This window comes from Phaethon lepturus, unplaced genomic scaffold, assembly GCF_000687285.1.
Source record: "Phaethon lepturus isolate BGI_N335 unplaced genomic scaffold, ASM68728v1 scaffold22361, whole genome shotgun sequence".
NCBI classification, from domain to species: Eukaryota; Metazoa; Chordata; class Aves; order Phaethontiformes; family Phaethontidae; genus Phaethon; species Phaethon lepturus.
The window spans coordinates 6,246-32,057 of record NW_010520115.1 but is presented as its reverse complement, the minus strand read 5'-3'; the positions used below and the strand labels follow the sequence as shown (position 1 = coordinate 32,057).

The window sequence follows — 25,812 nt, the reverse complement described above, 5'->3', positions numbered from 1 at the left end:
GAGGCTCTTTCCTGCTACTCTGCTGTCCTGTCACATGTGCTTTTTGGCTTAGTGTTGAGCTTGAAGAAATGCTCACCCTCAACAACCTGCTGAATGCTTCTGCATTTAAAGCTGTTGGCTGGTGCCACATTCATTCAAGCACTGTGTGGGCAGACACCAGTGTTGTGCAGAAAGAGCCTGACCTTGGTCACTTTGTAATGTGGAATGGGGAAAGGTTTCTTGGAAGGTATGGATAACAGATGACTCAGTGTCTCTTAAATCAGAGCAGCAGTGTGTCTCTCATGATCCACTGTGTTAGAATCCTCCTCATGTCCCATGAGTGGTGGCAGACTTCTTGTTTTCCCATTTAGAAGTGTGCCGCACACCTCCACCTGTATGCCCTGTGATCCCACAGTTGTGCTGGTTCTGTCAGAAACAGAGGAACTGGGTCTAATCCACATGAAGTTTCTTAAGCAGTTTTTGCCCACCTGGGGCCTGACAGGACAACTCTCTAGGTCCCCCCATTTGCCCATGCTGTCAGGTAGAGATTTTCTTCTTTTACACGCTAAGTGTTGTGCTGCCTTGCACAGAAAATACCATTTACAGTGTTCAGATTCAGCTTCTTGCTTTCTCTTTCCTTTCTCCACAGAGGCGAACTTCAAGTCATGGACATGCCAGAAAAAGAGCCAAGGTATGAAGTCTTCTGACGTCCCGTTCTTCTTTTGGCCGTTCTGAGCTTGAATCGTGATCCCAAGCTTAAGTTGGTACTCTCAAGTCTTTCCTGTCTCCAGAAGCAACATGCAGCACATGATGGTTCAGGAGAGTAACTTTCCATGCACTGGAGCATGAGTGCTCCTTTTTAACACACACTTAGCCTGAAGAAACACTTTGATGCTATTAACTGCCACACCTGTCCTCTCCCCAAGAGCCCAAAATGCTAGAAATTAAATTCAGAAGTGTCACTGGAGGGACAGGGCAGTGCACTAGCCTGTTACACCCTCTGTTTAAAAACCAGAGTTAAGTATAACTGGTTTCATGTAAGGCCCCTTTTCTTCAGGAAACACCACATTTGCTCCCATAACGATGGCATGTGCATGTTAGTGAATTCAAAACTTTTGCTGGTAGTAAGCACCAGGACACCACTGTGCTACAATATTGTTTGTAGGCAAAATCTCAGGGTAAAAATGCAACAATTGTGTGATTTCTATTATATTACCTTTCTTAGCCTTAGCCCCAGTTTTTCTTTGCAAAATTTGATAACTACTACTGAAGCACTTTATCAAAAGTGGCCATGACTTTTCCAGGTTTGGTAGTTGTAGAAACACAGCATAATTCAGGATACCATCTAGTCCAGCCTCCTACTCAAAACCGGGTCAGTTATGACATCTAACTATGTTGCTCTGGGCTTGATTTTAAAACTGTGATTGGGAGGGCAAATGTCTCTTCCAGCCCTCCTCCTCTTCCCCCCCGCCCCCCCCCCATGAAGACAGATTCTGCCCTGAGGCATAGGAGAGAGGGGAGACCAGTTTAATTTGTAACAGGGGTTCTGCCGGGGTTTGTTTGTGATGAAAGTAGTGTATGAAAGAGATGCGCTGCTTATGACCTACAGAGTGTTCAGAAAAAATATTCCAATGGTTCTGTTTGCTCTTAAAAGCCAGGACTCTGTGCAGTACCTGAATAAGCTGTGATTCCAGTTTCTGCCCTGTCCATACATAGTAGGGCAGAATGTGTCTGTGCCCCTCAGGCCTTTCTCCATATTGTTGATCCTGCCTGCGAGATCATGTGACTGGCTGATACATTTTTTTCCTATGTGTCACCCAAGTGAGTCAACTTGCCAAGAGTCCTTAAAGTGCAGGGTTTATTTTAAGCATTTTCTCTAAGCACTACTACATTACCCAAAATAACCAAAGTGATCAGGTCGGATAGGCGAGGTGTAAATGGGATGACAGCCTTTTAATTAAGAATAGTAGCAATCTTCACATCTTAAAAAACAATAAACTATTTGGTTTCAGCTATATCCTCTGTTAATGGTTTTAATTCTTGCCAGGTGAGGAGGGGAGAGGCTGGAACTGCTCTGGCTGAAGAGGTCAAAGAGTGCATGAATTAAGGCAGTGAGCTTTCTCACCAAAAATTTTGTTGGTTCATATCCTAATCAAAGACTGAAGGAAGAAAATAACTCATTTGCTGTAGGACTCCAAGCCTTTGTGTATTCCTGTTTGCTGCAAGAAGCTGGTTCGGTAGTCCTCCTCTTTAGCAGTTTAATTAACAATGGCTGCATGAGTGGCTTGGTAATACAGCAGCATGAACTTGAGTGTGTGCAGTTTGGCTGAGGTGTGCTAACTATACTCTTTCTTTTCCTTCTCCAGTCTAATTCAAAGCTTAAACTGGTCAGGAGTTTGGCTGTATGTGAAGAATCATCTAGCCCCTTTGTAGATGGGCTGCTGGAGTCCCAGGTAGGCCTAGAATGAGACAAGCTGTTGAAGTGTGGAAGCCCAGAAAATCCACATCTTGCTAGAATTGATGTCCTGTTCTTGTGCCTTGCTTGTGCCTCTGAGAGCCAAGACTTTCCCAGAAGAGGCTGCTTTTGAAGGAAACAGTCATGCCTCTGAGCACTGCTCATATGTGTACAGTCACAGCCCTACTCTTACAAGGAATCATCTGCATCAACTCACTGGGCACTCACAACTACTCAAGTTGTGCAGGCTTATGCCCCTGAAAATGGAATGGCACTTCATCTTCACAAAGCCCCTAGGGGTTTTGGCCACGGGAAGGTTGTTTTTATGCAAGCCCTTTCCTTGCTGCTCAGGCTGCAGTGACCGAAAGCAGCCGGCTCACAGAGAAGTGATATGCAGTGCTCTGCAGAGATGATCCCCATCTGTGGTCACTGTGGGCAGTGGCAGAGAAGCTGAAGCTTGAAGGTGGGCTGCAGTCAGGGAGGTGCTGAGAACCTGTCTGCCCTGGCAAGAATAGATGGCTTGAGCTTTCTCTGCCCACATAAGCTTTAGAAGCATAGGGTGGTGCAGCGTGTGGAGATCTGAGCAGGCTCACTGTAGATCAGGTTGTGGTGAGGCACAGCCCATCTTCATTAAGCTGTCATAGTACCACACTGTGCAGAGTCACCAGCTTAGGTCTGGGTGCTAGGTCATAGATGTCTACAGTACTTTCCATTGACATGGACTAAACCTGACTGACTGCTGCCCAGATCACCTCACCCTTGTGGTGAATGGGATACTTGGCCTCTAAGGCTTCCTTGTGTTGAGGCTCCCAGCTCCAGAGGCTGCTTTCCTGTCTTTCGTTTGGATTTCACTTAGAACCATAGGGTCACTAGGAGGACTTCTAAAGTAACCATAAGCACACATTGTGGTGCCACGGAACCACGCTAGCATAAAAGCAGAAGGACAGGGAAACAGCAGCTGGCACAAAAAGGTAGTGGTTTTATAGTAAGTTTTAACTTGAACTTGAGCAACGTGTCATCTGATACTGCCTTTGGCAATCCTACTGCTGTTTTACATTCCTTCCCATAGAGCAGAGTGAATCCTCAAGCCATGCTGGGTGTTTGCAACTCAAGGGAGGAGGTGAAAAGAAACATCAGGAAGTCCCATGTGGCACAGGGACCACTCATCACACCACAATACAAGCTTTTTGCTGTGTATTCTGTTTTCTCCTCGTGCCCTTTCTCGTTCCAAGTTAGATGGTAGAGTCCAAAATGTAATAGCATTTTATCGGCTTCAAATAATGAGGTGTGTGACTTAGATTCTGAGGTGATCCAGGCAAGGCAGGTTTTCAACAGTGACAAATGCTGTTGAGAGTCCCCTCGGAGCATGCTGAAGGTGTTTCATTGGGAGGAGGGTGGGGAGAGAGTCTGCTTCATCTGCTCTTAGAACAGGGCCTCTTATGAAATATCTCAGATCTGCGACCTGAATCCCCTGCCATTCTGTGATGCCTTTCTCAGCTGCCAACATCTCCATGGCAGTGATTCCAGAGAATGTCCAAGTGACTCAGACCAACCTGGTTTGTTTTGTTCCAGGACATCATTCAGTTGCACATTAGCTGCCCCTCTGACAAGGAAGAGGAAAAATCCACAAAAGATGGGGCTGAGAAAGAAGAAAAAGACAAGAATAAAGAAAAGGCACCAAGGAAAACGCTGTCTCGAGGTCAGGTGCTCGTTTGAACAGGGCAGATCCTGTCTTACCCGCTTCGAGGATTCTGCTGGCCAGTGGTACAGTTGTTGGAAGCAGAGCGGTTATCTCTGCTGATGACTGTACAGGAATGTATTGTTTTTGTAACGTCCTTTCTGGAGCAAAGCATGGGGAGGGAGGGTTTCTCTAGACTGGCATGTGCCCCAACAGACTTGCAGGCTTTCTGCATAGTTTATAGTGCTCTGGTGGCTTTTTAAACGTGCAGATGCAAACCCAAGAAGACCCACTGTGTAGACTTTTGCTTTCAGTTTAGGTTTGATTTTATAAAACCTGCCACAGGTGGCAAGATGTGAGGTTGCAAGGAGGTGAGCTAAGTTTCTGCTGTATGATCCTGTGTGTATGATTTTGGGGCATAGAAATGGCTCAAAGACACACGTTTAATCTGGTGAGCAAATTGCACCTGAAATCCTTGTACAGACAGCAACTTTACACTGGTGTAGATTCAGTTTCACTTACTGTTTTTTCTGCGATTACTTTTAAATTTAAGAGGGTATGGGGAGAGGCGAAGAACAGGGCCAGCGAGGCTTTACAGTTAAATGTCATGCAAGATCAAAGGTGCAGAAGTTGCTTGTACAAAAGTATGGTATACTACACTTGCAGGGGCAACGGCATGGAATATCCTGAGTGTGCTCTGAGTGGTTGGCTAAAGCCAAGGTTTCCTTCCATGAACTGACCTGATATCCCTCTCTCTGGTGTCTTCCTACTGGGGCCTTGTGCTCATAGTGCCTTGTACGTAGTGTACTGATCCTCCGGCTGCCTGCAGGGGAAAGGGTATACAGTCCTTATTTTAAAGAATAAGAAACTTGACCTAGCGGTTGCATTCAGAGCCTGTGCTAGAAACTGGGCTTGAGGTCAGGTGATACGGGTCCCAACCTGTGCACTGCTGTAACAAGGTGGGCTTTTCTTCCTCTCTTCCTGTCATGAATAGTCCGTGCTGAGAATGAGGCTGAATTTCCTCTGGCAGTAATGTGGGGACATCAACCTCATGCATGTAGTGAGGCACACACCTCTTCCCTTCAGCCTATTCTATTGCAGTGTTTTGTTAATTTGTTCTGCTGCTGTTGTTGTTTCAGATTCCAGCCAGGAATATACAGACTCCACTGGAATAGATTTGCATGAATTTTTAGTAAATACACTGAAAAAAAACCCACGGTAGGTCCCTAGTCAGTAAAACAACTTCTGATGGAGTGAAGGGAGGGAGTACCTGGCAACCGATGCTTCTTTGATTGACTCTTAAACCCGTGGTGTTTGTGTGCACGTATGTTTATGTATGTATGTATTCATGTATCTTGGGAGGAGGGGGGACTACAGCAACTACAGAAACTACAGAAAGTGCCTGAAAGTGTGTTTTACTTTTTGGAATTCAGAGAGCATTACTAGAGCTGGGGCAGTGTAGAAACAAAAAGCACAACTGTAATTTTATATGCTGCAGTCAATCAAAACATGTAATTGTGTATTACAGAGAGAGAGAAAGAAGAAAAATAATTTGTTTGAATGCAAGCAGGAAGGAATCTTGATTGCTTTAAAACCCTTTCTATAAATGATTGTCAAATACCAACCTCTAAAGGAACTGCTGCTGTGTTAGTAATAAATGTAATCAAGCCAAATGCTGGCATAAGAGGAGAAAGCTGGAGTACTCTACCAGTGGAGCTTCCAGCAGAGCAGAGATTCAATATTACCAAAAGCCAAGCACTGTTAGCAAAACAACAACTTTAAATTGAAAAAAATCTGGCAGTTTATTTACTGTGTATGAAAAAATTTGGAGTTTTTTAGTCCATTCCTGTGGAGGCTGTGTGAAACCTGGTTAATAGTGTTGCTTGCTCCAGGTATTTGTGACTTTTCTCTGTTGCAGGGAGGGGGGTACCAAGCAGAGAAAGCTGTATTTCACTGTTTCTAAAGGTGGCCTTTTTCTTTACTTGACAGGGATAGAATGATGCTACTAAAGTTAGAACAGGAGATTCTGGAATTTATTAGTGATAACAAGTAAGTGATCATCAAGTTTGTGTCAAGCAAAAGAGGTTTGTAATGTACAGTTTAGGGAGCTTGGGCACTCAGGGGAGAAGGGAGTGTCTTTTGGACACACTGGTTAGGACTGTTTTGTTGTACATGCTCAACCTCCTTTCATCCATGCACAAGGTTTCTGAGTATTATATTGATTTGGTATCAATTGCTTTAACATCATATCCACGGTGAAGGAGATTAGTGCCATGGTGCTTCTCTTCCTAGCTAAATTGGGGGTTGAGAAACCAGGGGCAGGATTCACATCCCACAATGTGGGATAGGTGTCTGTAGCAGAGCTGGCAAACTTCTTTATCCAATAGGATCGGAGAAGTTGCAGCGTAAGTACTAATTCTGCCTCCTGTTCCTGCTTAGAAACAAACAGGTGCATTTCTGCACAAGATGGTCTTTTTTCAGGAAAAGCCTATTCAACTTGAGCCCTTGAATCAGCCCAACACTGTCTGGCAAAGCAGTGTAAGCCCATGCTCATGCTCAGTGTAACAAGCAGCACCTGAGTCATGACCAACTGCTTTGAATAGGTGGCATGGTCTGATCTGAGATCTAGTTAAGGTGTCTCTGGCCTTGATATCTCTTTTGGTGTCAGATTATTGTTGTCTGTTTCAAGACCTTCTAAATTCTAATGCTTTCTCCCCTCTTCTCAGCAATCAGTTTAAGAAGTTCCCTCAGATGACCTCATATCATAGGATGCTGCTGCACCGGGTAGCTGCGTACTTCGGCATGGACCATAACGTTGACCAAACTGGGAAGGCGGTCATTATCAACAAGACCAGTAACACACGAATGTAAGGAGGGGTGGAGGGAGAACAACTGGCCTGGCATCCCCTTCCCTTCCCTGCATGGTGCTACATGACCCCCAGACATAGAACCCTGGCATGGTCTAGAGCAGGATGGATTCTACATGACAATATTTTGCCTCCATAAGAAGGGCAGGTCCCCTGTCTAGAAGAGAATTGTTCGCTTCCAGTTCTAAGTGTATGTATTTGCAAGTGTTTCCTAGCTCTCTTTAGTTCTTAGAGAAGGGGGAGGAGCTCTTGTTGCCATCAGACAGAGGAGAGATTTGACCCAGCAAACATCTTTGCGTTCTCCCCATCACTCCCTGCAAAGCAGTGGTTTTATGAAGACAGTTCTGTGCCTGTTTTTGCCCTTCTAACAAGGGCTGGTTCTTCCTGCAGCCCTGAGCAGAGGTTCTCTGAGCACATCAAAGATGAGAAGAATGCAGAGTTCCCGCAGAGGTTTATCCTAAAACGAGATGACACCAGCATGGACCGAGATGATAATCAGGTAAGGGGTGACAGTGGGGATTCTGCATACTTTATGGAAGTCAAATGCAACTTTTCGAAGATGAGAACAACTCTAAATTTCTCTTGGATTTCCTGCAGTAACCTTCCATAATGGAAGCTTTGACCCCACCCAAGCAGAAGCATCTATATATATCATGAAAACTTTAAAAAAAACTGTGGAAATGCATGAAGAATTTGTGTGAGTTCTATGGGAGGTACTTTTCTGTACCCTGAATATCGACTGATGGCTGGGCCAGGTTTTAAGGTGAAGCCTTTTGCTGAGATTTCCTTGGAAATGCCCCAGACCTGAGTGTCGCCAATCATCTCTCCCACCCGTCTCTGGGGCTTGCAGCAAGTCAAGCTGTGAAGTCATCAGGACCTCACAGCGCTGCTGGAAGGAAACCATCGGCAAAATGAAACACTTTTGAATGCTCAGCAGCATTGCCAGTCATCGGAGCTAAAAACCCTCCTGAATCTCTGGCTGCCTTCAGGCTGTCACAGGTGGCACTACACCCATAACACAGAGCTAGCTTGTTCATCTGTGGCTGTTTTCCCAGCCTGTGTCAGACAAAATCTTCAATGTCAAAAATGGGGTAAGAGATAGGAGACCTCTTCACCAGGGATCTCATGCTCCTTGCTGTTGTAGCTCCCATCTTTACATCGCACCAGCATACCACTATCCCTTGCTTTGGGTCATGTTTCTGAAGTTAAGTCATCAGGATGGGGAGCTGGTCATTGCAATCAGCATCAGTTTCTGGTTTCCCCATGGTGGCACTCCGCAGGTGATGCAGCTACCCGTGAAGCACGGAATCCACGGTGGAGCAGGACTTTACTGTGTTGGCATATGCTCCAAAGAATGGCCTTTAGCTTTTGACCCCTGGGAATAGACTGTCTTTCAGAAGTACATGGTGATATTCCTAATCTGTGCTTTCCGAATCAGGCAGAGTTCAGGCAGAGTGGTTGTACTTGATCCAGGAGGTGGAGTGCACTAAGACCTCCAGGATGTTCATCCCTAGACATAGGTGTCCAGGAGGTAGGTTCAAAGGCAGAGGCTGTGTCATTGCATCCAGGCATCATGCACACACTCCGTAATCCACATCCACTTACACCACTACGTAAAAATAGCAGCAGCTGACTGTGCCCCCTGCTCCCGTTGGCAACTGCTGACGCGCTGAGATGTGTTTGTCCCTTCAGATCAGACTCCCCTTGCAGGATGGGAGAAGGAGCAAATCTATAGAAGAGCGAGAAGAAGAGTATCAGCGGGTCAGGGAGCGGATATTTGCACGAGAGGTAAGCTTGGATGACTCACTTGCCAGGTACCCTCCTGGAACTTTTGTGGCAGAAGGTGTCCTTGAGTGTACTAAGAGGTCAGATCTCATCATTGCCTTTTCTACAAATTTCCCAGTGTTCTTGGTATCTACCATGGAATTCCAGCTCCTAACAAAGATGGCTTAAGATATTGAGATAGAGGAGCCACACCTCCATTCCCCAGTCTGCTCCTTCCCTAAATTGCCTGTTTCAGTGGGCAATAGTTGTGTGGGGACTGACAGAGGAGGCAGTTTTGCTCCTTGCAGCCCAGCAAGATCATAGGCTTATGCAGTGGCATTTATGGGATGAGTAGCAAATGAATGAACCTGTAAGGAGCAGCAGCTGTCTCCCCTAGCTTCTCTCCAGTGCTACAGCTTTGACCTTGTGACCAAGCAGTGCTGGCCTTGGAGTATCAGGCAGGGCTCTGTGCCTTTACAGGCTAAATCTGGGCAGTACACTTACTGTCCTTCTTACAAAGTGTCCAGCTTGGTTATTGCTTCCTTGACGTCTCTGTTCCCTATGTGGAACTCCTCTAAGCTGGAGCTGTGTTCAGGTCTGGCTGAGAGAGGCTGCTGCGCTCTGCTGTGGTGAGTACTGTGTCCCAGCTGGAGGCAGCTCTCCATGCTGTGCCAAGTGGCAAATGATGGCATCGGGGACGATTCCAAGTGCCCATCTGCTGTGGATCATGTTCAAAGGCCAGCTCCTTGCCTGCTGCTTTTGAGCATCTTGGGGATGACACCTTTCATTTGTCCTAATGGGAATTGCCACGTGCCTGCCTAAAGATGATGTTAAGGCAGCCACCGTGCTGAGTCCCTGGTTAAGTCACCAGGCTTCAGCTGATGACTCGCCAGCCAGTTGTGATCATGGACCTGTCTTAACATGCACAGGCCCAAAGCCATCCAGGCATGTTAGTAAGCAGCTCTGGCTATAGTCCTGGACTAGAGCAGGTGCTGTCCCATGTTCGCACAACCTTGAGTGGGCATGTACTTACCCTTGCTCTGTGTCCATGGGCTGAGCCAGCGCTTTGCGTCTGACTTCCAGAGGCAGGGGTGACTATGACAGGGTGGGCTGGGCTGGCTTTGAGCCCTCTGCGGTTTTTTCATGGCTCTGATAATTGTGCCTGCATTTAGCAAATAAGGACCCTTGTATGTCTGGCCTTGATTGTTCTACTGACAAAGCTACCATCAAAGCTGCCTTAGAGCAATGAAGTAGGGAGTTGAGGATTCAGATTTGTAAACTCTCGAGAGATTTGAGGGTCACGAGTATCAGGAAAGGTTCCTAATGGGCCTGGATGGAGAGCCGAATGGGACTGGTGTGCAGAAGGCTCAGCAAGACTCCTGAGTGACCATATAGCTGGTGCACAACACAGACTCTGTCCGAGTCCCATACTGTTAGTGCTTTGCTCCTCTTTGCTTTGAAATTGCCTGGGTTTGTTGCTTTCAAAGTTACGAAGTCTCCCTTTTCTTTCCTTCCCATCTCCATGTCTTTTCTGTGCTTCCAGACTGGCCAGAATGGATATCTCACCGACAGCAGGTTAGTACTGTTTAGCAGACGCTATTTGTATCTCTGGCTTTCTCTATGGAGGACTGCATGACTCTATAATGATGCTTTTTTCTGATGTTAACCGACAGAATCTCCAAAGAAGGCTTTTCTTCTAGTTCTCACAAACGGAGGCAGATTTTTAGGTATCTCTGTGTGACGTACTTTGTACATTGTCCTGCTGAGTAAGTTTGCCCCATGCATGGCTGCTTGTGAAGTTATTGAAGTTGTATTTTTTGCAACATCAATTTCTGAGTCCTTTTTTGCTGATCCATCAATTAAAACGGAGGGGTGGAAGGTGGGAATGGCAGGGAGGAATGGGGAAGCTAGAGGATTACAGCAGTTTTCAAACCATTCTGCCACTTGTTTCCCAAGAGTGATAGGAAGGCCCCTGCCCTTATAATGACAGGATCAGTATCCAGATAAGGTGGGGTTGTCCCTAATCCCTGATTATAAAGACTGGATTACTTAATGGTGGCAATGAAGTGTCTCAGACTTCCATTTCAAGCAGATTGTGCTGCAGAGGGCACTGGGAACATGTTTGAGCAGCATTTTCTTATGAAGTAGTCTTTCTGTGGATGAAAGGGCTGGAAGGATGGAGTTAGCCTGACGAATCACCTTGCGCAGACCCCTGCTGCAGGAGGCTGCTGAAGGTATGATGGTAAACAGGATGAAAATGGAGAGACCCTGATGCCTGCTGTCTTCCCGTTTAATAGTCAAAGCTCTAGATATGAAGCATCTTTATGTGTGAAGAGGACAAGGAGGATCTAAGCAAATTTAGGAACAGCTTTGCCCCTCTCCGCAGTCCGTCACATGGCTCAGGCTGTCCTTGGAGGGACACTGGCATGGCAAATTAAGTGTCCTCAGCACAGTTACAAGGGACTGTGTCCTGGAGACTGTGTGTGGCAGTGGTGTTCAAGGCAGGAGGTGTAGTTTTCAGATCAGCCATGGGCCTGTGGTAAAGCTCACCCAGCAAGTGGCCAAAAAAAAAAAAAAAAGTTACTGATGTGATTGCAGCTTTAGGAGCTGAGCCAGGGCTGTGCTAGGATCTTTTCTGACTCAGTTTGTGCCCAGTCCCTAAAGAGCTTGGTTATTCTCCTGTCTTTGTTTTGTAGTTCCTGTAGCGGGGAGAGGGAGGATATGTGGGCCTTGGGACCATTTCGAGCACTGGACAGACAAGCTCCTAATGAGACTGAGGTTCCCTCAGTGGTGGTGTTGATGTCTGTGTGAACTCCAGAGACATACTGCCCTCAAAGCCGAGCGTTCAGACCAATACAGCTGTCTGTTTCACTCGCTTGGAAGTCCCATATTAATGCTGCTGAAGCACAGATACAATTGCAGAGAGCGCTCTGCTGGTGGACATGCTTGGAAACAGGCTGTAGTAAGGCTCATGAAGCGAAAGGCATGACCGAAGCTGCTAGGGCAGTGGTTTCAGAGAGCAAGGGTGTGGTAGTGTGCCTGGAGTTTAGAGACCATTAGCAGAAAAAGCAGAACCGTTACACTGCTGAGTTAGCAGTAATCAGCTTGACATGCCACTTGCTTGCACACACAAACACGGCTCCCCACCAGGAGGAGGAGCCTTCAGAGTTTAGGTTGGAGAGAGCCCAAGAGCTTGACAGTGATGCTTGTTAGATCAACTGTAATTTGGTGTTTGAGGCTGCATAGTCCAATTCCTTCACCTCTTTAGGGATATAACCATTGTACTGTTTTTCCAAGAGATGTATTTTCTTTGTCTCCCAGCAGCCCAGGACATTACCTGAGAAGTTCTTTCCAAGCCCATCTTTTCCCCTCCACAACTGCATGGAGCTGCTGCCAGGCTCAGCCTGCAGCATTATATGAGCATCTCTTCCAGTATTGCCTTCCTCACCGTTTTTCCCCAGTGAAGGCCCAGGAACCCATTACTGTGCTTATGATCCTTAGCTGGGCTGATTAAACCAGGCTCACTGCTTGGGGTGTTTTGCTGATACTCTGTAAAGTCTTGCTGTGGCCAGACCTGGCCTGTGGCTAAGAGGGAGTGATCAGTGGGAGCACAGCTCTGAGCATAGCAATATCTCAGCATGTAGCTGTTCCATCTGGGCAGAAAGCCTTATCAGGGCTGGTATGGAAAGTGGTCTCGCAAGATCTCAATCAGCTGTGTCTCAAGGCCTCTGTTAAAAGCTCCCTGTACTGAGACAGGGAGGGCTTTAGCAAGAGATCATGCTCTGACCCTGCTGGCATCTCTTCCAACCTGGGATCTGGCTAGGGAAAAGGGCCAGGAACCAGCTCTCAATACACACCAATGAAGATCATCAATGTCTGGGTCTTCACAGTGCATGCCCAAGAAAGCTGTGACCCAGGGTGTTTGTATAGGGATCTGGCAGCAAACAAAGTGCCAAGGTGCTGTGTCACAGAGCCAGCTGCTGACTGGGCTCACCACCCTAGTGTGGCAGTCCTGCCGCGGCACCTGCAGGTTCTGCTGCTGCCCCTTTCCACTGGAGGGATGGTCTAACTCCTCCGGTCTCTGCAGGGGCAACCGGGACAGTTTGAACCGGGCCTCGGGCAGCCGCCAGAGCAGCACAGAGAGCGAGATAAAGTCACTGGAGCCCCGGCCGTGGAGCAGCACAGACTCAGATGGCTCCATCCGCAACCTGCGACCACCTGTTACCAAAGCCAGCAGCTTCAGTGGCATCTCCATCCTGACACGGGGGGACAGCATCGGGAGTAGCAAAGGCAGCACTGCCAGCAGAACGTCCCGGGCAGGTACTGTACTGTCTCCCCTGCACACCTTCTGCCAGAGGGCACCTAGCAGACATAGTCTTTGGGCTGGGGGACCGGGGCTCCTGATGGTCTCGTCAGTGACTGGTTAAAATGGGACATGGTTGGCATCATCTGAATGTGTTCAGTACCCGGGCAGGGATATGCCAGTTGGTTCATTATCTGCTTTTTCAGTACTCACCATCAGATCTTCCTTCCCTTTAGCAGAATTATCTAAGACAAAGGACATTGTTTAGTCCCATACCCTGGAACTCAAGCTACCAATTTTCTGTTGTTTTCTCTCCCCTTCTCTGCTGCAAGTTATGTGGCCATTCCTTTCTGCTCCCCAGAATCCCTCACAGCCCTAAGGATACTTAGTCAGGGTGAACCATCTGGCACTTCTCTTTGCTTTCCAACAAAGGAGGTCCAGGGAAGGGTGTCACCAATTAGTCTGTCTCATCAGACACACAGTCTATCTCATCAGACAAATACTGCATTAATTGGTATCTGCCTACGATGTTCTCTCAAAATGATTCACTGTACTCCTGAGAGCAAACATAACAGCAGGGAGCTGGGCCTGCAGCTCTTCAAGAGCTGTTGAATACAGCTTAAGGTTTCAGGAGCACCAAAGTGAATTAGGATCACGGATGTCTCTGCCTGCTTCAGATCAGTTCTTCCGTTTTCCATCTAGGTAACACAAAAGGTAGCCCATGCACGGAGAATGTTATTGTGGGGCATCACTGGTAACCTGTTACTGACAACAGCTTCCTGAGAGGATGTGTGCTGCACTTGGCAGGGCACCAGCCCTTCTATCACTGGGGAGCATAGTCCTTTATTTTCAACTGCCTGCCTGTGAAAGGCATTTGTGGAAGAGGCAGCACAGGTCTTTGCTGTCATTTGAATGGTCCGGTGATAGCTGAGGAGCCATATGGTAGCTGGTTACAATTGCTGCCCAGTATCAATGAGCAAAACCCAGCGTTGTCTCGCTGTCTAGGTTCCTCCATTCTCACTGGTAGGCAGCAGGTCCCCAAATGCTTGAGAGCTGTCATTTTACTGGGGATGGCAGGCAAATTGGTGCTTGTGGTGATTAGACTGCTCCACAAGAATCCTTTCAAATAAAAGGAATGGATCTAAAAGGCAGCCAGGCTGCTGTTCTAGCACCCGGGCCAGCTTTGAAAACCATACATTCATCTTGCAGTTTGAAGGTGCCTACATCATCTCTTGGGACCCTGTTTCCATTGTGCTCAGGGCTGCACTTATTCTGATTATTGCAACCACCTCTGGGACTGATTCATCAACTGATGGGAGCAGTTATTTGAAGATCTGTCCCAGCTGTGTGCAAAGCAGAGCAAGAGAGGATCTGCTTTTTTGCTCTTTCTGTATTTTTCCTCCAGGTCTCCCCTGGGAAAATAAAGCCTGGAGAGCAATTGGCTTCTATAATGGCGAGTGATTAGAAACATCTTGGGCGGGGGGAGCTAAGGAATTTTGGGGGGAGGGGGGTGGAATGGACGGGACACGGGACCCACCACCCTCCATATCCTCATGTTTATTCTGTGGGGGAGGAAGTACTTAGGATTCTGGGGCTCTTTTCCCATCTCAAAGCTCAGCCTCTGGGCAACTGTCAGCAAAATATTTCCTCCTTTGCACCATGTGGCTGATGATACAGACCTCCTTAGTAGAATGCCTGAAGATTAGCTGTTGAAACGCAGTAGATCAGAAGCGGTTAGTTAAATAGCAGCTACTGGGCATCAAGCAATAGTTTCATAGCCATTTTATTTCTGGAAGTAAGACTGAAATACTGAGGAAAGCACTTCCCAGCTGGGTGCCTTGCAGCATGTATCACACTTCCTCCTAACAATTTTTTTCCTGTCATGGGAAGGAATTGCTTTCAGCCTGCCGCCCCTTAGCCTTTTACTCAAGAGGTGCATGTGCTGGATCTATGTGGCCATAAAATGTGACTCCTTTGCTCCCCTCTCTGTTTTGGCCAAGAACTCAAACAGATCATGATGACGTATTAGTGTCTGAGCCGGGGCCATGCCTAGCTGCAGAACTGAGCTGTGACTGGGAACAGCTCTCCAGCTTCGTTCCACAGATGGGTTTATGGTACTGAGCTGTCATGAGTGTTTCTGGCAGCTCTCTCTCTTTGTAATCTCTGCCTCATGCTGAGGTGGAGAGCCCTCCACCAGGCAGGTGCTGCTGTTAACAGCCAGCTTCTTCCCAGCATAAGGCCCATGGCATTTGTAGAAGACCCTGACCTGGGCCTGGTGCTTTCCAGACAAGACAGAGGACGCACTCCTCCCAAAGAATCAGTTGCAACACATATGTGTTTTTACTACCCTGTGCCAATCCTGCCAGCACCTGCACCAAGCATGCACTGTCCTGCGTGCAAAGGCCAGCTAGATTCATCATATGAGCCTGGCATTGGCCTTTTAATTTCCTGCAGTTCTGAGGAGTGTTGAAGGTTTACACAAACAGCAACTACCTGCGAGCTGTGGGTGGGAACCACTGTGTAGGTGCTTGGAGTGAGGGTGCTAGCTTGGGGTGAGGGAAGAGAGCACGCTCTTGAGAATAACAGCCGTACAACTCGTGGCCATAGTCTGAAACAAGAACTGCATCCTCATCTTCCCTGTGTGGGGCAGGGCATGCACAGGTCAGGGGGAGAAGAAGATGCTGTGACCAGCTGTGGAGGGTCAGTGTGTGTACATGGAGAGGAGAGAGGTACAATCACTTGGAGTCCTGAGGGTGTCAATACCTTGATTTGCTGTGAAGCAGAGGCAGATTAGTGACTTAGCCTGCAGCCTGCTCATGTGAAAGTTGTCGGTGTCTGTGTGTGTCCCCGCCCTGGCCTGTCCCCTGTGGAAGCTCCCATGCGGACAGCAGAGAAGGCAATCTGGCTGCAGTACAGGAGGTAGTGATGCCCCTGCAGAGACAGGATCTACCCCCCACCTTCCCCATCAACGAATCAATGTTCTTCTCTCCCAGGTACCAACCCTGCCATGCCTTTCTCTGTTCAAGGTTTAGTACTAGGTGCCCCTGAAGCATGCAGCCAAGCCCCTTCTTCACAGCCCAGCCGTGGCGTCCTACCCTGCACAGCCCAGCAGCCTCAACCGCAGCCACCCCAACAGCCACCACCACAGCCCCAAGGACTTCCACCTGCAGCCCAACAGCAGCCAGCCATGAGTAACCACATGATATCCCAGGTGAGTTGCACAGTATCTGGGGCTCAGTAAGCTCCTTGGGCACACAGGTGGGAGATCGAAGCAGAGCCAGCATACACCCAGGGTGCTGTGGACTCGCACTTGCCCAGTGGGTTTTGGGTGTACTCACACTTGCTGCCTGTTAAGGAGTAGTGACAGACCCTTTGTGCTATTGGCAGAGAGCAGGAGAAGGCCGGGGGCCTTGCTGTGCTTGAATATGATGCTGTGCAACATCTCAACTTGCCAGTCTCTTCTGTATCTGCTCAGGCCAGCAGCCATCCTGGCAAGGGATCTGTAGCCCTTTGCTGAGCGGCAGGGTTAATGTTCTGGAACCAGTTGCCCTCCTGGTGAGGGACAGTCCCAAGTGATAGTTGGGTTTGAGCTCCCCAGTGCTGAAGTCCCGTGGCTGGTAACCTGATGTCCCGGGGAGAGGCAGACCTGGGACTATGTCTGGGTGTATTCTACAGACCCTCCCCAAGTTAAACCCAAGTGTGATGTTCCACAGCCTTCGGGCTATTTCTGAGCATGGAGCCCTTGGGAAAGTACTCGTGGCTGACATTCCTACATACTTCTTCTGCTCCTGAGGCTGTTAAAAAACACAGTACAAGAGCTGCCCCTGTACCACTGCAGGACTGGGGAAGGTGTGGGAGATAGCCCTGGTGGGCACGTTTGGAGAGCAAAGCTGCCTCAGTGGGTGCAGAGATGGGTGGTGTGCATGGGAAGTATCCTCAGTACCTTCCCATCGTGCCCTATTCAGAGCAGCATGTCAGTGCTGGACCTCAGCCTGCCTATCCATTTTATAGGGATCATTTCTGGTGCATCATCTCATACTTACAATGTCTGCTACGGCAAAGAACTGCAAGTTACACTGGAGTGACACTGGAAGTTTTCAAGATGTGACTGGACAGGGAGGATGCTAGACAATCTTAGCTAGGCTCCCTTTCTCATGAAAGGTTGGCCCAGATGATCTTTGAGGTCCCTTCCAACCCAGGCTGTTCTGTGATCCTGAGTGGTTTCAAAGGGATGGTATGGGAGGAGGAATGAAGCCTCCTCAAACAGCTTTTACTGCAGATAACATACACAGCTCCTTGCTGTCTGTTGCTGTCTGTATGAGGATGAGGCAAGCTTGTAGTTCTTGGGCCCTGGACTGGCTCCAGGGGTGTGGATCTGTTTGCAGAGGATACTGAGACTCAAAGGAAACATCTCGGTTCTCCCTGAGGTAGCAAGGGTCCAGTGCTAAGGCTAGCAGGAGTGTCTGTCTGGAGCTGTAGCATGGCATGGGACAGAGCACAGTGCCCTGGGTGGGAGGTTTGAACACATAAGCAGGCATTTGGAGCTTGTGCAGCAGGATCACTGCATCTTGCTGGGGTTTTATTTTCTGTCTTCTACTGTTTGGCTGTTTTGATGGTTTAGGTCCTGGAGAAACTTTTTTCATGTGTTTGACTGTTGGTGAAAGGTCTGAAAATGTACTGTCCCCGATGTGCATGCACCTTCTCTTTCACCAAAAGTCAAATCAGATGATCAAAAAACAATCCAGCACCGACCACAGGTTTGGTGCCCAAAGCACAGTATGTGGTGCTTGAGTTAGGTGTTGTCATAAACATCAGCAGGTCCTCCCAGTGACAATGTGAGAAGGGCCCCTACAGAAGCCAAGAGTGAAGAAAAGACATTACCAGCAGGAAAGGCCAAGAAACACTGCAGAGCGCGCTAGGAGTCAGCACCACACGCAAGTGGGAGTGGGAGACACACAAAGTTTGTGCTGGGGAAAAGTGGGTCTCCTTCTGCTGTTGGCTGTAGCTGGCCTTTGTGAACTTGTGTCACTGTTCATACCAGGCAAGAACTGCTTTGTGGACATGGTCAGCCTTCCCAGTTTCCACAAAGCAACTGGCCGGGCTGTGTGTCTTCACAGAGAGAGGAATGCTTCCCCGTTCTGGTCTCTGTGCTTTCCAACCCTCTGCAATGCCCCTCTTTGTGTGTTTGCAATTGGCTCAGTTGACTAACCTTGTTCCTTCTTTCTCTCCTTCCTCCTATCCCCTCCCCCCCTCCCGCCACCCTTTTCCCACCCAAATCTCTCTCCTCCACTCCCTTCTCTGCTGGTCTTAGCCGGTCCCAGCGCTGCAGCCTGTTCAGTATTCTCCAAGCTCCTGCCCCCAAGTCCTCTTGCCAGTCTCTCCACCCCAGCAGTACAACTTGGTATAAACCCCATTTCCTCTTCTGCACTGTGTCTCTGTTGTACTCGTGCTGTGTTTGTGTTTGTATGAGCTTTTGCTAATCAGGTGTGTTGCAGACGCTGCACCCAGTGGGTTTGGGATTCATGGAGGCTCTGCACTGCAGTGGGGTCAAGGCATTGGGATGCCTGAGGCTGTGGGCCCCATCAGGGCCCACTAGGACCAGGCACTGCTGGAGTGGCTGATCTTGGAAGAAGCCTGGGGAAGAGCAAGTGCCAAGCCCAGAGCTCCACCAGGAAGTAAAGTTTGTGCCCAGCACTGGGCTTTAGGTCCATGGCTGCTCTGTGGTCTCAGTCAGCCCCTGTGTTGTCTCCACAGGGTCTTTTGGGAATGGCACACAACTTATGGGACATGGCCTCTAGGCTGGGGCCATCCCTGCCTATGTGGGGCCCCGCATGTCACCAGTGTCTGCTGAGTATTTGGGCCCCCCCAGCAGCTCGCATGCCCCTACCCCCTGTTCTGCAGAATGCTCTTGGTCTGTGGCTCATTTCTGGGAACCTTTCTTGGGCAAGCTCCTCCACGCAGAGTAGGGAGAAGTGATCTGCATTCTATTCAGCAGAGCAATGTCCTACATGCTGTTGTCCTACATGCTGTCCTCCTCCATCCTTCCCACTTATCCCCGATGCAGGCCGATGAACTCAGCAACCCCTTTGGGCAGATCAGCCTCAGCCGACAGGGCTCTACGGAAGCACCGGATCCTTCCTCGGCTATGTTCCAGTCATCCCTCATCTCCCAGCATCCCCAGCAGACAGGATTCATCATGGCAACCCCTGGGCAGCCCATTCCCACCTCCAACTACTCCGCCTCAGGGCACACAGCCCCCACACAGCAGGTGCTGCAGCCCCAGGGCTACATTCAGCCTCCCCAGCAAGTAAGGACATGTGCAAAGCCTGGAGGGGATGTGCGTCTCAGCCCAAAGCTGTCAGGCAAGGGGCTGCTGGGGAGCAGTCCAGAAAACTGTTCTTTGAGAGTGGGTCCCCTCTTTTTCTGCAGTTCATTTGCGATGGATCAATACACAGGGGTCCAAGCTCCGGGTCGGCACACACCCTTGCTAGTCACAGGATGATCTCTGCCCCCTTGTCCCTCTGAGCTCACAAGGCACTGATCTGGGGACCCTCTGGCCATTCCTGGCTCATAGTGTTGGGGGAGGGACAGTGACCAGATTCAGGGCTGACACCTCTAAGCTGTATTTGGGGTCCTGCAGGGCATTTTGACCTCTAGGATTGTTACACTGAGCTGTGATGAGAATTGTGCCTACTGTACTCTTGCACTACTGTGCTGGGAAAGGCTTGGATGTGGAGGCTGGGAGGAGCGGGAAGGGGCTGCGGTTCCCTGAGGAGCTGTCATCTGGCCAGAGCCAAAGCCCTGGTTGGTTTCCTTCGGCAGAAGCCAGGCCAGGTGAGAGAGAAAACTGGTCCTGGGGGACCAGCTTTCTTGGTCCCACTCCCTCTTGTGTTCTCATCGCCATTTTCTTGATTCTGATAGATTCAGGTTTCTTACTACCCTCCCGGGCAGTACCCGAACTCCAGCCAGCAATACCGATCTCTCAGTCACCCAGTGGCCTACAGCTCCCAGCGCACTCAGCAGCTCCCCCAGCAGTCCCAGCATCCTGGTAAGGGGGCGTAGAAGGGGGGAGGGAGCATGTTTTTCTTTCCTGCCATTCCTGTTGGCTCTTAAGGATCTCCCATGCACTGTCTGGGGCCCGTCTGCTCTTCCCTGTCTCCTAGTCTTTGCTGGACTTGCTGACTCTAGAGTGCCTCTTGACTGTGCAAAGGAAAGTTGAAACTTGGCCTGGCTGCAAAAGCTGTTTTTAGTCTTTTCCCTCCCTCTCAGACTGTAGCATGCACTGAGGTGCTGCAAGGTGGATTTGAAGCCAGGAGCTTCTTTCAAGTCTTTTTACATCTGCCGTTAAGGGAAACCCTTTTCCCACTCTTTAGCAAGAGATGGGGGCAGAGCAGGATTTGAGCCCTCATGTGCCAAGTCTCAGACAGACTGTCTCCTGTGGCCAGCTGGGAAGCTGCTCCATTTAAACCCTGTTCTGGTAGGTTTACAGCCAGTGATGTCCAACCAGCAGCAAACATACCAAGGTGTAATGGGAGTGCAGCAGGCACAGCCCCCCGGGCTCCTCAACAGCCAGAGGAACAGCATGGGGAGCCAGATGCAGAGTATGATGGGAGTGCAGCAGGCGCAGCCCCCTGGCCTTCTCAGCAGCCAGAGGAGCAGTATGGGGAGCCAGATGCAAGGTCTGATGGTCCAGTACACTCCACTGCCTTCGTACCAGGTAGGCATCAGTTGCTCTCTGATGAGGGACTGCTGGGAGGGGGCCTCAGCTGGGCAGGCGTTGCAGGAAGTGCCCTGTTCCTGTGCCTGAGTGATGGAGCCAAAGATGGAGACTTACCGCGAGAAAACCGTGCATGCTTTCCAGCTTGGGAAATGCATGTCCACATTTGAACGAGAAGGAGGACTGAGTGCAACTGGTCCCTTCACCATTGCATTCGCAGAAGAGCTGAGAGGGGCTGCCCTTGCCTGGGCGAGATTGCTCGGGACAACTATCTGGCATCTCTTCGATCTTGTGTGGACCTCACTGGTGTCTCTTTGGGGCCAGTTCCCCCTGCTCCTGCTCTTTGTTACCTGTCATTCCACAAGGCTGCTTCTTTCCTCCCTGCACAGGTTCCTGTGGCCAGTGAATCCCAGAGTGTGGTCCAGCAGCCCTTCCAGCAGTCAGTGCTTGTACCAGCCAGCCAGTCTGTTCAGGGGGGGCTTCAGGCTGGAGGGGTGCCCATCTACTACAGCGTAATTCCAACTGCTCAGCAGAACGGCACCAGGTAAAGCTTCTTTATCTCTGGCCTGCCCTGGGGAGAAAAGGGTCCTGCTGCCCTGCTGAAAGGGCCTAGCATCCTACTCCTACAGCTAGAGGAGGTGGCTGGGCACCATAGATGCTGATCATCTCTCGAGCTTGCCCAGTCCCAGCTCCCATAGTCAGCACTTCCTGGACACAGCTGTCCTGCAGCGTGCAGTGCTTCCTGTGCTCCTCCAGAGGCAGCTGTGTTTCCAGCCATCTCAAGTACTGAGGGAGCTGGTTTTTGCCTGCACAGATGTGCAGGCTGTTTCTCCTCATCCCCTCACCAGAGCACTCTCTGCTTCACAGCCCTTCGGTGGGGTTCCTTCAGCCACCTGGCTCTGAACAGTATCAGATGCCACAGTCCCCATCACCCTGCAGCCCGCCACAGATGCAGCAGCAGTATTCAGGTAAGAGGGGCCACTGGTCACTCCTTCTGCACAGATTGGATCAGGTTTCGGTAGGGGCTGCAGTGAACAGAGCTGTCAATTCACAGCCAAGTCTGGCAGCTTCTGTGCAATGGGTTTCCTTAGTTTTACCTATCCCACAGCCCACTGAGAATTAGCAGGACATGGCACAGCAGCTTTGTTCCAGGCTGATGCTGGCCCGTGCCTGGCATCTCCTTGCCATTGTGGGCAGGCAAGGGCAGGAGCGGGTAGAGCGAGCTGCTGTGGGCTGCAGACTCCCTCTGCTGGCAACGCGGTTTGGCGTCACCAGGGCAGCTCATGGGACCTGGGAGCACTGTGGATGAGAGGAGCATCAGGATTCCTGCATCCTGTCCCAGCTGCAGGGAAGTGAGCTAGCGCCTAGTGAGTTGGTGCAAGAGCTGGAACTGGGACACTCGAGCTCTGTTCCCAGCTCTGTGATTAGATCCTTTGCCTGAATTTTTTGTGTGATGCTCAGAGAGATCACCCAGGTTGCCTTCAACTTGTCCGCTCTGCTCACATTTCTCCTGGATTAAAGAGTCATCACTCTCTGCTGTAGTGTAATCTGCGATATCAGAGAGGGATCCCGACTGGGTCTTGGTGGGGCCTTTTTTTCAGCCCACCTGGGCAGGCAGGAGTGACAGAGGAGAGAGTACGGAGTGGCTGTTGTAGGGAAGAGTGCAAAGTTGCACAGACGGGCAGACTGCCTTCTGTCTGACAGTGAGCAGCAGTGCGCAGAGCCTGGGCAATATTGCTGCTGTCATCTCTCCCCAGGAGTGTCTCCATCAGGCCCTGGCGTGGTTGTGATGCAGCTGAATGTACCCAATGGCCCCCAGGCCCCCCAGAATCCCCCTGTGGTGCAGTGGAGCCACTGTAAGTACTACAGCCTGGACCAGCGGGGGCAGAAGCCAGGAGACCTGTACAACCCAGACACCAGTGCTCAGGTATTGAGAGGACTGGGAAGAAGGCAGATCATCTTTTGGGAGCAGCCTTTGGGAGAGAGAGGACCCCAGCATCTGTGCTCTCTGGATGGGTTGGGAGATGGGGGTGGGGTCATCCTATGGTGGTGAGACAGGCATGGGACCAGTCACAGGCACTGTGGCTAACGCTCTCCCTCCCCCAGGCCAGCACCCAGCTGAACAGCCCCATCACGTCCCCCACCCAATCCCCGACGCCGTCTCCTGTCACCAACCTCAACAGTGTCTGCACGGGGCTAAGCCCCCTCCCTGTCCTCACACAGTTCCCCCGGCCCATGGGCCCAGCACAAGGTAAGGGGAAGGAGTAGGGACAGCACAACATTGGGTCTTCCTTGTGATTTTCTTCAGATCCCTACAAGCATTTGCTTCCTTCTTGCAGGTGATGGGCGCTACTCATTGCTGGGCCAGCCGCTGCAGTATAATCTGTCTATCTGTCCCCCACCGCTGCTCCACAACCAGCCCAACTACAATGCACACCAGGTAAAAAGGGGCTAAACCCCCACCCATCCACCCTTTCACTGTCCTGGGAGCAGAGCAAGACTGCCCCCCACCCCCCTGGAGGACCCCTTTATGGGCAGGGCCCAGGAGTAGTTAAGAAGGGGATCTCCTGTGCTTGGACAACCCTTGATTAAGTAGCAGGCTGCCTACCCCACGTTCTTGCCATCCATCTGGCAGAGCTGCCGTTGTAAATGGATTTCCGTAGTGCCTGGCACTGGACTAAAATCTCATCCTGCTCCCAGCTTTGCCCAGAAGCAGTGTCAGCCCCAAGTCCTTTGAGAGTTCTGGAACCATGGCTGTGCCTTGATCTCATCTAACTTACCCAAGTGTGGTGTCATGTCGAAGGTGCCAGGAGGTGCAAGGTTCATCCAGGTGTCTTCATTCTTCTTCACAGCCATGGCCTAGTCAAGTTTGGTCTTCCCCCTCAAGTCCCAGGATGCTCTGTGGGTACTGTGAGGTCATGGTGTCTCCTCAGGTGACATGCTACCATTTTTATTCTTTAAGGGGCAGACTGGAATGAAACATGGAAACCGGAGCAAGAGACAGGCCCTTAAGTCAGCATCCACTGACCTTGGGACAAGTGATGTAGGCAAGTGACCCGCCTCAAGCAGTTCCCCGCCTTTGCTCTCCTGACTAGTCCCCACTGCATGCGTGTAGCTGGCTCCATGTAGAGACTCTAGATGCCATCTCTGCCCACACCAGCATCCCACAGAACCCATTGCTGGGAGTGATTGTGGAGAGCAGTTCCTGCCTGCCACCACCTCCGCCATGCACACAAACACAGGTCCCCCACAGCCCACATGCAGCCTGACTTGGGGAGGTGGGGGTGTGTGCAGAAGAGTCAGTCCCAGTTAGCTGTGCCCATCAGGAGGTGGGAGGACAGTGGTTGCTCAGGAACCCAATAAACACTGCCTGAACTGAGCAAAACTTTTGAGGAAGAGTGGGGAGAAACTGTTGGAGAGTCAGTGATGAGCACTGGGACACCTGGGCCCTATTCCTGCCTCTGTGAGGGTTGAAATGATGGAGTTGGTGGAGCTGTCAGAAATCCTGGGATTTTATTCCTCTCTGTCAGCAGAAAGTGAGTGTCCAGACTCCTGGGATCTTGCTCCCACTATTGCCTTCCCAATTGACCCTTCCCTCTCATGCTTCCATTTCCCAGTGGGGCTGGGAGCTGCAGAGCCCTCATCTTTGTAAAGGGCTGTGGGAGCTTCCAGGGGTGGCTCTGAGGGCTGAAATTCCCAGTGGATCATTTCTCTCCAAAGGGGAAGGGATTCCCTGTTCCTTGCCCTGGGCCATCTCCACTTGGTCATCAGGGAGGGAAGGAGAGGCATGTGTCTGGCTTCTTCCCGCAGCAATACAAGACTTGCTAGTTGGGCATGAGCCAGTCAGCCTGGAAAGGAGGCAGTCTTCAGTGGCTTTCAGGAGGCTTCAGACTTGTCCCCCATGTCACCTCCATGTCACCACCACCAATAGCAGCTGGTTGTAGAGGGCCCTTTAAGAGCTGCTTGCTCTCCCTGCAGCTGGCATGTTCATTACATGCCGTGTTAATATTAGCAAAGAATCCATTCAGACAGCCCTCTGCTAAGCCCAAAAGCCAGGGCTGGAGTCAGGAGGCAGCAGAAGTGTTTGGGTACCACACAGCAGAGTCAAAGAGGTTGGCATGACACTGGCCTGGACACACAAGGGGGATCCTCCCCGTAGGTGAAGCACACAGGGCACTTTCACATTCAGGATTTGCATGTGTCAACATCATCCATGGGTGCAGCCTGTCTTTCTCCCTTCCAGGGACAGAGGGCAGGAGAGCTGTGTTAGCTCCAATCCTGGTACCCAAGGATTGGGTTAGGAAGTCAAGGAAGAGCACCTGGGAAAGCCCTAACTGAAAAGCTAAGCCCAGCCAAAGGAAGCAAGGAGAAGTTGGTGTTGCTGGAGCCCTAGGCAAATGGGAAATAGCGGTCTCCTCTTGAAGCAGGCCATGCGGGGACTCGGATGTGGGCATCGGAAATTATCGTGATGGGGCACTGTAGGGAGCAGAATGGTATTAGAGGCAGTTTGAGGAGGAAGAAGTGACTGGCTTAAAAAAAATACATTCCTAATGTGGGGGCAGCTTAGTAAAGCGCTGCTTTCATGGGCGAAGTAGAGGTGACTGCTCCAACCCCAGAGCTGGTGAGGAGCCCACACGTAGCTCTCACTGTGCCATTGCCACCCAAGAATCTGCTGCCGCTGACAGGTGCTGTCTTTCCAATGCAGTGCTGGGCAGAGTGCTGGAGGTGACAGACCTGCCCGAGGGCATCACACGGACAGAGGCTGACAAGCTCTTCACCCAGCTCTCCATGGCTGGTGCCAAAATCCAGTGGCTCAAAGAGACTCAGGGGCGCCGTGGAGATGCAGGCGGCGGGGACAACAATGGGACTCCAGAGAATGGCAGGCACAGTGACCTTGCTGCCTTATACACCATCGTGGCCGTGTTCCCCAGCCCGCTGGCTGCCCAGAATGCCTCCCTCCGCCTCAACAACTCCCTCAGCCGCTTCAAGCTGCGTGTGGCCAAAAAGAACTACGACTTGCGGGTGCTGGAGCGTGCCAGTTCACAGTAG

The 25,812-nt window shown here is 50.4% G+C and overlaps 1 protein-coding gene across 1 annotated transcript in view; it reads left to right on the top strand.

Annotated features, from left to right (window-relative positions):
- The window catches only part of R3HDM2 (R3H domain containing 2), a 26,523-nt gene extending 711 nt beyond the window's left edge, over positions 1 to 25,812 (top strand). Inside the window, exons 2-23 of the mRNA XM_010297303.1 lie at positions 629 to 670; positions 2,346 to 2,432; positions 4,007 to 4,133; positions 5,252 to 5,330; positions 6,102 to 6,161; positions 6,839 to 6,979; positions 7,370 to 7,478; positions 10,287 to 10,318; positions 10,417 to 10,470; positions 12,831 to 13,063; positions 16,073 to 16,257; positions 19,111 to 19,353; positions 19,968 to 20,094; positions 20,528 to 20,589; positions 20,668 to 20,763; positions 21,153 to 21,307; positions 21,631 to 21,731; positions 22,521 to 22,690; positions 22,870 to 23,014; positions 23,103 to 23,203; positions 23,726 to 23,810; positions 25,469 to 25,812. Coding sequence (XP_010295605.1) covers positions 629 to 670; positions 2,346 to 2,432; positions 4,007 to 4,133; positions 5,252 to 5,330; positions 6,102 to 6,161; positions 6,839 to 6,979; positions 7,370 to 7,478; positions 10,287 to 10,318; positions 10,417 to 10,470; positions 12,831 to 13,063; positions 16,073 to 16,257; positions 19,111 to 19,353; positions 19,968 to 20,094; positions 20,528 to 20,589; positions 20,668 to 20,763; positions 21,153 to 21,307; positions 21,631 to 21,731; positions 22,521 to 22,690; positions 22,870 to 23,014; positions 23,103 to 23,203; positions 23,726 to 23,810; positions 25,469 to 25,812 — 2,778 coding nt within the window. The remainder of the gene's footprint in view (positions 1 to 628; positions 671 to 2,345; positions 2,433 to 4,006; positions 4,134 to 5,251; positions 5,331 to 6,101; positions 6,162 to 6,838; positions 6,980 to 7,369; positions 7,479 to 10,286; positions 10,319 to 10,416; positions 10,471 to 12,830; positions 13,064 to 16,072; positions 16,258 to 19,110; positions 19,354 to 19,967; positions 20,095 to 20,527; positions 20,590 to 20,667; positions 20,764 to 21,152; positions 21,308 to 21,630; positions 21,732 to 22,520; positions 22,691 to 22,869; positions 23,015 to 23,102; positions 23,204 to 23,725; positions 23,811 to 25,468) is intronic.